At 45.0% G+C, this 16,457-nt stretch overlaps 1 protein-coding gene across 1 annotated transcript; it reads left to right on the top strand.

The window, feature by feature from the left end:
* The first annotated feature begins 946 nt into the window (after nucleotides 1–946).
* Nucleotides 947–16,222, top strand: LOC310837681 (zinc finger protein RFP-like). Its single transcript, XM_083724650.1, has 7 exons — nucleotides 947–2,287; nucleotides 2,770–2,865; nucleotides 3,410–3,640; nucleotides 4,060–4,082; nucleotides 11,529–11,650; nucleotides 13,434–13,466; nucleotides 14,850–16,222. Exons 1-7 carry the CDS (start codon nucleotides 1,856–1,858, stop codon nucleotides 15,365–15,367), a joined length of 1,455 nt encoding a protein of 484 aa, XP_083580776.1. The 5' UTR covers nucleotides 947–1,855; the 3' UTR covers nucleotides 15,368–16,222.
* The last annotated feature ends 235 nt before the right edge of the window (nucleotides 16,223–16,457 follow it).

The following is a 16,457-nucleotide window of genomic DNA, read 5'->3' as shown; positions in this document are numbered from 1 at the left end:
TCAGAGCCAGCAATTGGGGGGCTGCTGTGGTCTAGAGAGATTCTCTTTCTCCAGATGAATGGGGATCTACAGTGTTCGTTCCTGGCACTGGGTAATTAATTGGGACAGATTTGGGATTCTGCTGGCTGCTTCACTTCCCAGCATTCCCCCTGCCTGAGTGGCAGAGCCAGTCTTGGTGGCAGAGTTGAGGGCTCCGAGACGGCTGTATCTGGGGGGCTTCAACCTCCATGTTGAGGCGACTGGCTCTGGGGGTGGCAGCTCAGGAATTCATGGCTGCCTTGACAGCTATACAGAACCAATAAAACAACAAAAAACAAGAACGGAACAATTATACAAAAATGAATCCCCAACCAAATATCCATCCATCCCACCCACCCCCAACAAAGGGGAAAAAAGAAATAAAAATTTAAATTGCCACCGACTGCTTGAGGACATTTTAAAACACATTAACCATTTGGAACAGGGAAGCAATGGCCGAACACTTCCCACACATTCCCCCAAAGGTTTGTTCCAAATAAGGGTCTGGGCCAGTTGGAAGGGCCTTGGAAGGAAGAAGAAGAAGAGTTTGGATTTGATATCCCGCCTTTCACTTCCTTTAAGGAGTCTCAAAGCGGCTCACATTCTCCTTTCCCTTCCTCCCCGACAACAAACACTCTGTGAGGTGAGGAGTGGGGCTGAGAGACTTCAAGAAGTGTGACTGGCCCAAGGTCACCCAGCAGCTGCATGTGGAGGAGCGGGGAAGCGAACCCGGTTCCCCAGATTACGAGTCCACCGCTCTTAACCACTACACCACACTGGCCCTGCAGTCCTCCCCACAGCCGATAGTCCAAACCGCAGCAGGAGTCCCTTAATAGCTGGGAGAAAGGGCCTGGACCATGCCCCCTGGGCCAGTTGGAAAAGGCCTTGGAAGGGAGCAGGCCCAAATTAGACCCAAATTAAGAAGAGTGCCCTCACTTCAGCATGGATCAAATGAAATGTCAGAGAAAAATGATCAGAGCATCGACACTGAATTTTTTTTAAAACGCTGATTTGAAAAGAATTTTATGAGGAATGTGTCAACCACCGAACAAGAATAATTGAGGAGTATAGTGGTACCTCGGGTTACATACGCTTCAGGTTACAGACTTTGCTAACCCAGAAATAATACCTCGGGTTAAGAACTTTGCTTCAGGATGAGAACAGAAATCGTGCTCTGGCGGCGCAGCAGCAGCAGGAGGCCCCATTAGCTAAAGTGGTGCTTCAGGTTAAGAACGGACCTCCAGAATGAATTAAGTACTTAACATGAGGTACCACTGTATATAAAGATTAAAAAATCACAAGTAAAAAGAGAGAGAACTCTTCCCCTCACCAAAAAACAAAAAAGAAAGATCAATGATTCCATCCATGTTAATTTTTCTGAGAGGATGGACAGACTGGAGATAGGATCGGTGGATGTAAAAAAAGCGGGAAGAAGCTGGACCTGAAAACAGCTTAAAAATTCTCCAAGTCGGTGGCTGCTGTGGGGTCTCCAATTGTCCCGTGAGAAAGAGCATCGTAGTGGAGGGTTGGGCTGCGATGCTCCTTGGAGGCTGAACATTGTGCCCTGAAGCTGGAAAGATTTAAAAATGAATTTCCATATCAAAGACTTAAATCCACGTCTCAAAGGCAGCAGAGATCCTGAGTCACCCTGCTTGAGTTTCCTGGGTGGGGCAAGCAATATGCCAGATCTCCTTTCTAACTCCACATCTGCAGTGCAAGGAAATTTTGAGTCACCCCCTGGAATCTCCTCCTGGCGAGGAAATGGAAACACATCCATTCGCGCGCGAAAAGCAAAGAAAAGTGATCCAAGCTCTCTCTTCCTGGCGAGGCAGCAGCCATGGCTGCTTCTGGGGGTCCCGTGCAGGATCTCTGCGAGGAAGCCACTTGCCCCATCTGCCTGGAGTATTTCAGGGATCCGGTGATCATCCCGGAGTGCGGGCACAACTTTTGCCGAGCCTGCCTGATCCAGTGCTGGGGGGGATCCGAGGGAGAGGCTTCCTGCCCTCATTGCAGAGAAATCATTCAGCACAGGACCCTCATCCCCAATCGGCCGCTGAAAAATGTTGTGGAAATACTAGCAGCCGAGAAAGTCTCTCTTCCAGGGGAAAAGGGGGCAGAAGGAAAGGGGAGGGTCTGCGAGAAGCACCAGGAGCCCCTGAAGCTCTTCTGCAAGGAGGAAGAAGCCCCCATCTGTGTGGTGTGTGACAGGTCCAAGGAGCACAAGAAACACGAGGTGGTTCCTCTAGAGGAGGCGTCCCAGGAGTACAAGGTAGGAAAATGCAGTGGGTCTTGATTTGGGGTGCAGTGGGGAGACACAGGTGTGCCCAAGGGAGACTTGAAACCAAATGTTTTACTACACAAACACATACGCCAGACAAGATAAAATCTCCAGTAAGAGATCCTGAGCTGTTTCACAGGGACCAAATTCTGGGATGCAGAAGGGTGACCCAAGCATACTTCAGTGGTACCTCGGGTTAAGTACTTAATTCGTTCCGGAGGTCCGTTCTTAACCTGAAACTGTTCTTAACCTGAAGCACCACTTTAGCTAATGGGGCCTCCCGCTGCTGCCACGCCGCCGGAGCACAATTTCTGTTCTCATCCTGAAATACTATTTCTAGGTTAGCGGAGTCTGTAACCTGAAGCCTACGTAACCTGAAGCGTATGTAACCCGAGGTACCGCTGTATTTAACTTGCCTATTATCTGTATACTAAAACGTTTGTTTTTAAAGAAAGGAACCAAACTGTTTTCAGGATCAACTCCGCAACTGGATAGAAATTCTGAAGAAGGAGACGCGGGAAACTCTGGCAGTTAAAGCAGACTTTGAGAAGGAAAGCCGAGACTTGCTTGTAAGTGTTGCTCTTCCTGGGATGTGGAAAAGTGCCATATATTTCAGAATCGCTGTCTGAAATCCAGAAAGGGGTGTGTGAGAGAGAGGGGGGTGTTATCTAATGCACCCCCTTACTATTTATAATGGCCTGATTGCCCAAAGAACACGAAATAGCATGGGGTGAGGGGTGTTTGTAAGCTTGCTTCTGAATATTGGTGCAAATGTCAGGTGTGCCTTTCCAAAGGAATTCTCAGAACTGATCTCTTGAGTCTGCAAATCCTCACTCTTGGTTCCTGAGACTCACCCACGGTTCTCACCTTTTCACTTTACAGTGGTACCTCGGGTTAAGAACTTAACTCGTTCTGGAAGTCCTTTTCTAACCTGAAACTGTTCTTAACCTGAGGTACCACTTTAGCTAATGGGGCCTCCCGCTGTCACCACGTGATTTATATTCTCATCCTGAGGTAAAGTTCTTAACCCGAGGTACTATTTCTGGGTTAGCGGAGTCTGTAACCTGTAACCTGAGGCGTCTGTAACCCGAGGTACCACTGTGTTTGTTGCAGAAACGAACAGAAACAGAGAGGGAAAAGATGGTGGCTGAGTTCAGACGGCTACGACAGTTTCTGGAAGCACTAGAGAAAAATCTCGTGGCCCGGATGGCAGAGGTGGAGAAGGAGGTTGCCAGGAAAAGTGAGGAGCACCTGGCCAGGCTATCAGAGAAGCTCTGCTCTCTTGAAAACCGCATCAAGGTGATACAGGAGAAGTTTCAGCAGCCAGCAAGCCAACTCCTGCAGGTAAAGTCTGGTTCAGAAGTGATAGAGTGGAGTGTACCAATTCACATTACAAACAGGGAGATGCCATTTTTGAAATCTCCCCCACCCACATAAAAAAGTAGCCAATCAGGGGAGGAAGGCTGAACTGGTACACATTATCCTAGTCTTCAACACTTTCCAGCCTGAAACTCACTTTTAAACCAAACATGCATTTTTAAAACAACAAAAAACCTGCCCCTGCACAAATGGCTGTACTTTGCCAATTGACTCACTTATCTTACGATTATAGAGGTGTGTGTATTTAATGGGGAAGATTTGGTTTTGCACTTAGCCTATATATATATATATATCTGCTTCAGTTGTTGAGCGTTTGAAATAGACCCACTCCATGTTACACAGGGAAATGTCTTCACTGAATCTCCCTTTTTATTTCCCTCTAGGATATCAGAAGCTTCTTACAGAGGTAAGCACAAAGATCACCTAGGATCACTGCCGGGGAGCAGACCCAACTCAGGCGTAGAAAACTATAGGAATATGTTAAGGAGGAGAGTGAAACAACAGTGACCTTACTATATAGTGGTCATGGGAGATTTCATCTTCCCCCATATCTGTCGGAACTCAAACGCTGCCAAGAAATTAAGGTCCCACAAATTCCTCCATTGTCTTGCTGACAATTTCGTTGTCCTCACCAGCAAGGAGGAACTGATCTGTTCTGTGATGCTAAGATTCTAATTAAGATTCCACACCTACATAGAACTGCAGAGTTGAAAGGGACCCTGAGGGTCACCCAGTCCAGTCCCCTGCAATGCAGGAATCTCAACTAACTCATATAGTACATATAGGCCATCCAACCTCTGCTTAAAAATCTCCAAGGAGGGAGAGTCCACCACCTCCTGAGGGAGTCTGTTCTGCTGTTGTACAGCTCTTACTGCCAGAAAGTTCTTCCTTAGTTGGAAACTCCTTTCTTGTAATTTGAAGCCAGTGTGGTGTGGGAGCCTGTGTGGTGTAGTGGTTAAGAGCGGTGGACTCATAAGCTGGTGAACTGGGTTCGCATCTCCGCTCCTCCACATGCAGCTGCTGGGTGACCTTGGGCCAGTCACACTTCTCTGAAGTCTCTCAGCCTCACTCACCTCACGGAGTGTTTGTTGTGGGGGAGGAAGGGAAAGGAGAATGTTAGCCACTTTGAGACTCCTTAGGTAAAGGTAAAGGGACCCCTGACCATTAGGTCCAGTCATGACCGACTCTGGGGTTGCGGCGCTCATCTCGCTTTATTGGCCAAGGGGGCCAGCATACAGCTTCCGGGTCATGTGGCCAGCATGACTAAGCTGCTTCTGGCAAACCAGAGCAGTGCACAGAAACTCCGTTTACCTTCCCACCGGAGCGGTACCTGTTTATCTACTTGCACTTTGACGTGCTTTTGAACTGCTAGGTTGGCAGGAGCAGGGATCGAGCAACGGGAGCTCACCCCGTTGCGGGAATTCGAACCGCCGACCTTCTGATCAGCAAGTCCTAGGCTCTGTGGTTTAACCCACAGTGGCACCCACGTCCCTTTGAGACTCCTTAGGGTAGTGATAAAGCGGGATATCAAATCCAAACTCCTTTTTTTTTTTTTTTTTTTTTAATAAATTTTTATTAGGGGTTTTTACAAAATAAAGTACAGAAATAAACAACCTTTCTTTTATCTCAACAAAGTTTCATAACTTCTTTGGACTTCCTCACATCTCCCGCTGTCATTTTCATCATCATAAATTTTTCCCAGCAATTTATCATCTAATTTGCAAATTTTATAACCACTCATTTAAATATAATCCTCTGTAAATTAGTTTCTCTTAATCTCACTTTACATCCCATTTCGATCCGATTTTGTGGTGGCCAATTATTTATGATCAAACATCCTACTTAACTTTCCGCCAAATCACAATATTTTTGTAAATAAATCTTAAATTTCCTCCAATCTTCTTCAACCCTCTCTTCTCCCAGGTCTCGAATTCTGCCAGTCATCTCGGCCAGTTGCATATAGTCCATCAGCTGCATCTGCCATTCTTCCAGAGTGGGTAGATCTTGAGTTTTCCACTTCTTGGCGATAAGTATCCTTGCTGCTGCTGTTGCGTACAAAAAGAATGTTCGGTCCTTCTTTGGCACCATCTGGCCGACAATGCCCAGGAGGAAGGCCTCTGGTTTCTTAAGGAAGGTATACTTAAATACCTTTTTCAGCTCATTATATATCATTTCCCAGAAGACCTTCACCCTGGGACAAGTCCACCAGAGGTGAAAGAATGTTCCTTCATTTTCCTTACATTTCCAGCATTTGTTGTCTGGCACATGGCATATTTTGGCTAGTTTAACTGGGGTCATGTACCACCTATAAATCATTTTCATTACATTTTCCTTCAGAGCATTACATGCCGTGAAGTTCATCCCCGTGGTCCACAACCTTTCCCAATCCTCAAACATAATATTATGCCCAATATCCTGTGCCCACTTTATCATGGCCGACTTAACCATTTCATCTTGTGTATTCCATTTCAACAGCAAGTTATACATTCTTGAAAGTACTTTAGTCTTAGGTTCTAACAATTCTGTTTCCAACTTCGATTTCTCCACCTGGAATCCTAACTTTTTATCCTTTTTAAAAATTTCTTGAATCTGAGCGTAATGTAACCAGTCTCGCACTTTATCTTTCATTTTTTCCAAACTCTGCAATTTCCAATTGTTACCCTCTTTCTCTATTATTTCCCAATATTTCGGCCATTTGGCCTCCATATTGGGTCTTTTTCGGGCCTTAGCCTCCAGAGGTGATAGCCATCTTGGAGTTTTATTTTCCAATAGGTCTTTGTATTTTGTCCAGACATTAAACACTGCTTTCCTGACAATATGGTTCTTAAAGGCCTTATTGATCTTAACTTTGTCATACCATAAGTATGCATGCCAGCCAAATGCATTGTTAAAACCTTCTAAATCTAACACATCAGTGTCCTCTAGAAGTAGCCAGTCTTTTAGCCAGCAGAAAGCTGCGGCTTCGTAGTACAACCTTAAGTCTGGCAGGGCAAAGCCCCCTCTTTCTTTCGCATCAGTTAATATCTTAAACTTAATTCTGGGCTTTTTGCCCTGCCAGACAAATTTAGAAATATCTCTCTGCCACTTCCTGAAGCACTCCGTCTTATCCACAATTTGCAATGTTTGAAATAAAAACAACATCTTAGGCAATACATTCATCTTAATAGCAGCAATTCGGCCTAACAAAGAAAGCTTCAATTTTGACCAACTGTCCAAGTCTCTCTTAATTTCAGACCAACATTTTTCATAATTATCCTTAAATAGACTCAGATTTTTTGCTGTTATGTTTACCCCTAGGTACTTTACTTTTTTAACCACAGTTAGTTCTGTTTCTCTCTGAAACCGTTCTGACTCTGCATCTGTCAAGTTTTTTCCCAACACCTTAGTTTTCTGTTTGTTTAGTTTAAAGCCCGCTACCCGACCAAAGTCCTGAATCAATTGTAACACTCTTTTTGTACTAGATTCTGGCTCTTGCAATGTCAAAACAAGGTCATCTGCAAAAGCTTTAAGTTTATATTGTTTCACTCCGATCTGAATCCCTTGCACCAACCGGTCCCCTCTAATCAAGTTCAAGAGCACCTCCAGGACAGAAATAAACAGCAAGGGGGAAATCGGGCAGCCTTGTCGTGTCCCTTTTTCAATCTTAAACTCTTCTGTAACCACATTGTTAACTATCAGTTTTGCCTTTTGTTCTGAGTAAATCGCGTCAATCCCATTTTCAAAACCCCGCCCCACTCCCATTTCTTTTAAATTCCCCTTCATAAATTTCCAAGAAATATTATCAAAGGCCTTCTCCGCGTCTATAAAAATTAGAACTGCTTTAGTGTTAATATTTGTTTGCAAGAGTTCCAAAATGTCAATAATGTTCCTTGTATTAGCAAATAAATGTCTTCCTGGGAGAAAGCCTGCCTGGTCTTTATGAATTATCTCATTTAAAACTCTTTTGAATCTTCCTGCCAAAACGTCAGCAAATATTTTGTAATCCACATTTAAAAGGGAAATGGGGCGGTAGTTCTTAAGTTGTGTCTTTTCAGTTTCTGATTTTGGTATCAATGTGATGAAAGCTTCCTTCCACGATTCAGGCGCCTTCTTTCCCTCCATAATTTCATTGCTGACCTCCAGCAGTGGTTGAATCAAATAGTCACTTAATGTCTTATAGTACTTGGAGGTCAAGCCATCTGGCCCTGGAGACTTGCCCAACTTCATATTCTGAATGGCCTGTTCTATCTCTAGTCGTGTTATTTTACTATTCAGGAGTGATCTATTTTCTTGTGATAGTTTTTTAAGTCCATTTTTCTCCAAAAATTTTGCAATCTCTTCCTCCTTTTGTGGCCCTTGAGTGTATAATTTCTTGAAATATTTCTGGAAACATTTTCTAATTTCCACCGGGTTCTGAATATTCCTTCCTTCTATTTCCAAATTTGTTACTATGTTCAGCTTTTGTCTCTTCTTCAACTGCCAAGCCAGCAGTTTCCCACATTTATTAGCCGATTCAAATGTTTTTTGTTTCATTGATTTAATCTTCCATTCTATTTCCTGATTTATCAGTTTGGAATATTGTGCCTGATGAAGTTTAATTTCTCTCAAAATCGGCTGTGACTTCGGGTTTACTCTTAGTTTCTTCTCTAACTCTTTAATTTTCCCCAAAATCTTGTCCTTTTTCTCATTTTGTAGTCTTTTCTTTATGGCGTTCTGTTGTATCAAGAACCCTCTCATCACAGCTTTGCTTGCGTCCCAGATTGTTCTTTTTTCCACAGCAGTGTTCAAATTTATCTCAAAATAGTCCTTTATTGTTTTTTGGGCCTTCTTGATAATCTCCTGATCTCTAAACAAGTTGTCATTCATCTTCCATCTAAAGGAGCCGGTTGGTAATAATGTCATGTCCATTTTCAACGCGTTATGATCGGAGCAGGTCTTTGGGCAGATTTCCACTTTCTTCACCTTAGGAGCCAGACCTCTAGAAATCCATATTTGGTCAATTCTTGTCCAAGTCAGTTGGGCTTCAGAGAAAAATGTTCCTTCTTTCCCTAAGGGGTTCTTTGTCCTCCATATATCAATCCAGTCCATGTTGTCTGTCATTTCAAAAAAGGTCTTTGGTAGTCTGCCTTCTTTAGTAACCTTTTGGCTTTGTGACCTATCCATGTTTGTAGAAACGATCCCATTCATATCTCCCATCATAATGATGTTATCATAGTCCAGATAATCCAGCATAATCTCATGCAACTTCTTGTAGAATTCTGATTTCCCTTCATTTGGAGCGTAGATTCCTAATATCAAAATTTTCTCTCCTTGGTGCTGTATTTCAATTGCCAAAATTCTTCCATGTTCATCTTTAAATAGAAATTTTGGTGAGAGGCTCTCCTTTGCATATATCACCACTCCTCTCTTCTTAACTAAATCCGAAGATATAAATTCTTGGCCTATCCTTTTATTTACCAATATTTTTCTGTGGAGCCTAGTCACATGTGTTTCTTGTAAACAAGTAATGTCTAGTTGCTCCTTTTTTAATAAGTGAAAGATTTTCTTCCTTTTTTCCGGGCTGTTGCAGCCATTTATATTCCAACTTAAAAGTTGCAGAGACATCCTGGATAGATCTGTTTAGTTTCCTTGGGATGGTATTTTGTTCTGTGAGTCTTCAGGGTTCTGAGGTACAGGCACCTGTGGTGGTTCAGACCCTGAGGGTAGTTCAAGTCCTTTATGAAGGTCCTCACCGTAGGCAGTCAAAAACTTATCCCTATCTTCCAAAGTTCTAATTTTGATCTTCTTCCCTCTAAAGGTAAAAGATAGTCCTTGGGGAAAGTCCCACCTAAAGATGATTGAGTTGCTTCTCAGCAGTTTTACTAAGTCCAAATATTCAGATCTAAGATCCAACAGCTGTTTAGGAATGTCCTTAAAAATCTCAATTCTTTTGTCCGAAATGTTCAAAGAGCTTCCGTAGTGCAGGCCCAAAATCTTGTCCCTTTCCTCCTTTGATCTCAACGTAATCAAACAGTCTCTGGGCCTTTCTCTCTTTGTAAGTCTTCCAAGTCTGAAGGCTGACACAATTTTAAAATCTTCCTCCTCTAAACCCCAGAACTTGGAGAATTCTTTGGTCAGAAACTCAGCTAGATTACCTTCTTCCACTTCTGGTATCGATCTTATCCTTAAATTAATCTCCCTGTTCCGAAGTTCCAACATAGAGAGATAGGTCTGATGTTCTCCGACCTGCTTACTGAGCGGCCTTACTTCTTTTTCCAACTCTCCCACTCTTTGGCTGGTCTCTTCGGCCAGTTTCTGATTTTCACCTGCAGCCTCCTTCAATTGTCCGATTGCTTGTGCATTCTGTGCAACTTGCCCAGATAATTTGTTTAAAGTTTCTGTATTAAGGTCAATTTTCGCAGTTTGTTGGTCAACTTTCCTCTCCAAAGACTCCAATTTCTCAAGAATTCTCTCTAATACAAAACCAGATCCTCCTGAGGCCATCTCTTCTAGTTGTAAATCCTCAGTTTCTTCCTCCCCTGCCTGTGACAGGGAGGTAACTTTTTCCTCCGAGGGCAAAGTGGGCACAGATGATCTGCGTGCTTGTGAGGCTGCAGTTACGGTTGTCAGAGTTGTTTGTCTGGTTCTTAATCCCTTTCTTTTTGCGCCACTCATTCCAAAAATATCTAGCAGTCAAGGTCAAGCTGAGTTATTCCCATGGGAAAGCTACGGCCCAGATGGTAGCAATCAAACAGAGGGCCGGGAAATAGAAAGTAAAACAATGTTTTTGTTGTAAGTCCTCAATCCTCTAGGGGGAGCATAAAATGTCCTAGGAAGAAGAGTCCATTCCACATACAAAATCTAAACCAATTCTTAGGGATCTTCACAAAAGTAGTTTTAGCAGAGTTGGTTTTAGGTTTGCCACAATATTTCAAGTTGTGCTTACTGGAGTTCCAAAATGCAAGAACGTAACCATTCTGAACTCCCTCAGACTGTCTCCAAGTTTAAATAGAATGTATCCAAATTTGCAGTCTGACAGTTCTACTGCTCAGGCAGTTCTGACACCTGGGCTTCTTAAACAGAATTGTAATCCACAAAGAAAGGAATATATAAGTCCTAATAAAAGTCCAAAAATCAATTGCTTACAGTCTTTAAAAGGAAAAGTAATTTCTGCGGGTGCTCAATCCGAGCTGTCAAAAGTTCTCTCTATGCCTCCACTCCTCCTGCTCTTTGCTTTAAAAATCAATGGCTGCGGAGGACGGACTTCCTTTTCCTCGTCTCTCCGCTTTCAGCTTATTTTCAATATTTTAGTCCCGAAATTTAGTAAAGTCCTCAATTACTCACGGGTTGTTACGTTTTGGAATCTTGTGTTGAAGGAAGAAAGGTCGGCGCTCACCGGCAACGGCAACGCGGCTTCGCTCCGCTGAATGCGCATAGACCCACAGCGCCGCTACCCCCTCTGCGATCCGGAGCCCCTTACGGGGTTCCCTCAACGTTTCGGGGGTAGCTCCTGGCGCCCGCCGGGTCCCGAGACCGCAGGCTTCCGCTGCCTGCGGTTTTCCAGAATGGGTCTCCGCTTCGCCGTAGCGGACGACCCTTTTCCAGCGTAGCTTCCCTCTCCCGGTTAGGAAAGGGCAGCCATTACCGTTCGCGCCGCCTCCGGAAGTCCCAAATCCAAACTCCTACTCCTCCTCTTCCTCTTCTTGTCTTACCCTCCAGAGCAGGAGGAAACAAGCTTGCTCCATCTTCCATGTGACAGCCCTTTAGATATTTGAAGATATCCTCTCAGTCTCATCTTTACCAGGTTAAACATGCCCAACTCCTGCAACTGTTCCTCATAAGGCACGTGGCTTCATTGGAAGGATGGTGGGTTGATGATAATCTTCTCCCCCAGGTCTCGGGCAAAGCAGAACTTGCAGGATCCTCCTGTGGCTTTTCCTCCGGCCCTGAAGTGGAGGATCTGGGACTTCTGCGATATAAATCCCTTCCTGATGGGTGTCATGAATAAATTCAGAGGTAATGAAAAAGTGCTGCAAGGTTTATGTTAAAAATTGTGCACGAATGCTTCGAGGTCATTTGCAATGTGAGCAAGGCTGGGAAATAGAATAATTAGGCAATGAAAAGGCAAATATATTGAATTGCAGAAAGGGCTCTGCTCAAACATGGTCCGGACAACTGCATCCTGCTCATTTGTAGATGCTATGGGCTTCAGCATCCAGCCTTGTTTAACAGTGGGATGGGGGAATGATTTCACATCATCCCAACTCTGGGTCCCTCTATATTGTCTACACTGATGCTCTCCAGGAGTTCAGGCAAGAGGCGTTTCCATCCCTCCCTGGAAAGGCCAGGGATTGACCCTGAGACCTGGCATGGCTGAAGATAAGGCCGTCCTCCAATGGCAGCAAGCCTTAACTCCCCACTCAAAAACCTGGGAATTCAATCCACCCTCTCAGTCTGGGGAGCTGAATTTGCAGCCAAAAAAGGGACAGCTGAAACTCCTTCTCCCCTTCCCAGGATCAGGAAGGTTCAGCTGAGATTTGGCAGCTCCTCAAGGTTTCTGGGGAGATCTGTGAGTGGGGGGGGGGTCCCCTGTTTTTCCAAGTTTGTGGGTCCAGGCACCGCCCCTGCCCTGATGTATGCAATGAGAATCAACATGGTGGCTTGGCAATGTTTTTGCCCACAACTCCCATCATCCCCAGCCAGCATGGTCAGTTCCTAGGAATGATGGGACTTGCAGTCCATAACATCTAGAGGGCACCATGTTGGCCACCCCGAGCTATAATGCTGTGAGTTCATCGAATTGTAGGGGACCTTTTGCCAAATGCAAAAGGGTTCATTCTTAATGGATATTTGAAGTAACGACAAACCACCGGTGGAGGAGAAAGTCTGGATTTATTGAGCAAAAATAGGACTTTAGACCCACATACAAAAATGCAAATCCTCACCCAAGGTCAAAAAGGCATGCAATCAGCAAGCTGTTAACACAGAGGAGCTAAACAGCCAACAAACAGCCACATCTCCCTCTTTACAAGGGCACAGTACTAGGCTAATATAATAATAATATTTTTTTATTTATACCCCGCCCTCCCCAGCCAAGGCCGGGCTCAGAGTGGCTTACAAGCAACAATAAAAACAAGATGAATGATTACAAACTTAAAAACAAAAATAAAATACAACATTAAAATAATGGAACATTAAAATATTAAAATGTAGCCTCATCGCAGGAGGAGAAGGAAAAGAAGGGGGGGGGAGAGAGAGAGAGAGGAAGGGAGGGAGGGAGGGAGGGAGGGAATCAAATTGGCTCCAAGCCAAAGGCCAGGCGGAACAACTCTGTCTTACAGGCCCTGCGGAAAGAAATCAGATCCTGCAGGGCCCTGGTCTCATGAGGCAGAGCGTTCCACCAGGCCGGGGCCAGAGTTGAAAAGGCCCTGGCTCTGGTCGAAGCCAATCTAACTTCCTTAGGGCCCGGGACCACTAGGCTACCGGTAGAATCCCTCCTTCCAGCTTCAGGGAGGCCCAAGGACGAGCTTAGGTCAGTATTGAATGAAAGGTTAATTGCACAAGGCCAGCTCCAGCTCCTAAATCCCAATTCTTCTGCATTTCCATTAAAGGGTCATCTAGTCCAACCCCTTGCAAAGCAGGAATTTTTTGCCCAACATGGGTCTTGAACCCGTGACCTTGAGATTAAGAGTCTCACTCTTTACTGATGGGGCTACCAAGGCTCATGTTATCATTACCAGATTTCTGACCAGGAATGGTGGTGTGGCACTGAGTCTCTGTTTCCCCTTTCCTTCTCCAGAATCTCTGCGGTCAGGACTTCAGCTGAGAAAAGGTAAATTTCCAAGTCTGTTTGGGGTGAAGAGCTCCAAGAGGTCTCCTTCAGAAGGGGGTCATTGGAGACACATTTCACGTTCTCATATCTGTGTCCGTTCACCAATAAAGACTGGCAGAACATAGGTGGTGGCAGCAAACAGCTTAAACGATCCGGCAGGTGGGTCCACTGCCCCACATCAGAGAGATCTCCCCCCCATACGCTTTAAGCTCAAAGAACCCAAATTTTGTTGTGTGTCCTCTTCTGCCTGTGACTCACTCAGCTGTGTTTTTTTCTTCATGCACAGACAATAAGATTATATCCTCCTTAGCCATGAGTCCAGACATGTTCCCTTTCAAGACCTCTCAGATGTTTCTTTGTTATTTTGTCAGGGATGTTCTTAACCAAAAAAGGAAGGCGGCAACTCTGCTGGGGCTGGAGCTCCATTAATTCCTCCTAATCTAACTCCTAATGGGATGTGGGTGGCACTGTGAGTTAAACCACAGAGCTTAGGACTTGCCAATCAGAAGGTCGGCGGTTCGAATCCCCATGACGGGGTGACCTCCCGTTGCTCGGTCCCTGCTCCTGCCAGTTCAAAAGCACGTCAAAGTGCAAGTAGATAAATAGGCGGGAAGGTAAACGGCGTTTCCGTGCACTGTTCTGGTTTGCCAGAAGCGGCTTAGTCATGCTGGCCACATGACCCGGAAGTTGTACGCCGGCTCCCTCGGCCAATAAAGCGAGATGAGTGCCACAACCCCAGAGTCGGCCACGACTGGACCTAATGGTCAGGGGTCCCTTTACCTTTACCTTTAACTCCTAATCTCATAAAATGAGGGAGGCAGTGCAGGATGTGGAGACAGAAACCTGGTCTTGTCCTGGACATTTTATCCTGGACATTTTAGGAGCAGGTGGGTAGTAGTGTAGCAGGGCTGGGTGATATATCAATATATTGTCCAAAACTGGTTTGAAATCCATATTGTGATAATCGGTTTTGTAATTTTTGACCTGGTAATATATCACGAATCACAATGTGTGTATGTGTGCTATGCAAAAAACACAGGGAAGGCTTTGTTAATTGTCTTACTTTAAATGTTGTGATGATTCTATGCCCTTTTAAAATGTGGTCTTGGGGAGTGAGGGGGTTATTAGGGTTGTTGTTCTTATTTTGATTATGTATTTTGTGGTTTTATATTTTGATTTTATCGCCCAGCCCTACAGTGCTGCTGCCCCCAGGAGCCTGCTGGCCTGAGGCAACTGCCTCACCACGCCTCTTGGGCGGGCCGGCATTGAAGCCTTGTTGACAAAATAAGGAAGCGCTTTCCCCTGCCATATGTTTAGACACAATCCAATCTCCCGGCTGACGTTGCTGGTCTTCTCTTCCCTCCCCTGACCCCCCCCCTGCAGAAAACGTAACTTTGGATCCAGGAACGGCCCATTCCCTGCTCATCCTGTCTGGAGATCTTAAGAGTGTGAGGAAGGGAGAAAAGCATCAAGACATACTAAACAACCCAAAGAGATTCGACTACCAGTACTACGTGCTGGGACGTGAGGCGTTCAGGGAAGGCAGACGTTTCTGGGAAGTGGCTGTGGGGAATGAGGGGGAATGGGCCGTGGGGGTGGCCAGAGAGTCTGTGAAGAGGAAAGGCGAGTTCATCCCGGGTCCTAAGGAAGGGTTCTGGCGCATAGGGAAGTGGAGTGATCAGTACAGGGTCTCCACCCGCAATGGGCACCCTGTTTCGATTCTGGGTGGGGAGCCCAAGAGGATCCGAGTGGCCCTGAACTGTGAAGGGGGACGGGTGTCCTTTTACGATGCAGATACAGCAGCCCTTCTCTACTCATTCTCAGAAGGCTCCTTCTCTGGAGAGACCCTCCAGCCCTTCTTTTACGTGAGCAAGAAAGGCATCTTGAAACTCTCTGCCTAAGGGTGGAGACAGATGGGCATAAACTCACTGCATTGATAAACCTTTCTCCCTGGCAGTGGGCGGGGTTTGGCAACATTTAGTAACACGGTGCCCTAAGCAAGGCCAAAATCTGCCAACCCCAAATGGTTTTTCTCAATTGCGGGCATTCTCAATTTTGCACCCCCTTCAGCTCAGGGCCCTGTTCAGGGCAACCACCCACACCACGCAAAATGCAGGATCAAACTCACAAGGTTACTTCAGCCTTGAGGAGCCATAAGTTGCTGCAGAATGATTGGCTGGCCCACGTGGCATTCACGATGCCACGCCTCCTTTTCAGCCCAGTTCTGTACTGGTGCTACCCAACTGAGCAGACCCCTTTGACAAAGTTGGCCATGTTTATTAACTTCAAAGGGTATACTCTGAATAGCTTTGGGCTCTATCCGCAGTGATGATTTTGGCTGGCTCTTGGGTCAATCAAGAAGACTGTCAAAAGCATTTTAGTGTCAATTTCTCCTAATAAACACATGCCTATATGCAGTTTTGACCACTGTACACATTCCCCCCCCCCCCAGTATATTTCTCCTAGCATAATGCATCTTTGTATGTTATTTTCACAACAATATTCATTTTCACGCTGCCAGTTTTTGAGCACTTTCACCCAATAAACGTATTATTGTGAGCATAGGTTTGGCTTGGGAAATGTCATTGCAATATTTGGATAAATGCACATTTCAATGGATAGCTATGTTTTAGGTTGTCAGGTTGCTATTGGAATGTGTGGGTCAGATTGATTCAGTTTTCAGTACGTTCTTTTTCTAATAATTGGGGGGGGGGGAAACATTTTTATTTTTATTAAAGATTTGTTGGTTTACAAAAGTATGCACAATGTCTCTTTTTTTAAGTTACGTTTTCTACAGATCCGTTTCATTTGTTGAGACATTAGTGTTACATTAGGAAGAAAAGGGGGAAAGAGGTGGAGGGGGCATGGTGAGTGGGGGTGGGGTGGAAATGCTTCCATTCTACTTAGTGTATGTGTGGGGTTTTGTGTCAGCGTCACTTGTGCGGGGTTCTCTTTACTATTCACTTGTACAGTGGTACCTCTGTTTGCGAA

The sequence above is a fragment of the Podarcis gaigeae genome (assembly GCF_964106915.1).
Source record: "Podarcis gaigeae genome assembly, chromosome: 2".
Taxonomy (NCBI): domain Eukaryota; kingdom Metazoa; phylum Chordata; class Lepidosauria; order Squamata; family Lacertidae; genus Podarcis; species Podarcis gaigeae.
This window is presented reverse-complemented; position numbering and strand designations above follow the sequence as displayed.

What these genes read in the sequence shown, in the direction of transcription:
- LOC310837681 (XM_083724650.1), top strand. Translation starts at nt 1,856, where the DNA reads ATGGCTGCTTCTGGGGGTCCCGTGCAGGATCTCTGCGAGGAAGCCACT. An exon ending in AGGCGTCCCAGGAGTACAAG is followed by an intron (nt 2,288 to 2,769) that starts GTAGGAAAATGC and finishes AACTGTTTTCAG; the next exon opens with GATCAACTCCGCAACTGGAT. An exon ending in TGTCATGAATAAATTCAGAG is followed by an intron (nt 11,651 to 13,433) that starts GTAATGAAAAAG and finishes TTCCTTCTCCAG; the next exon opens with AATCTCTGCGGTCAGGACTT.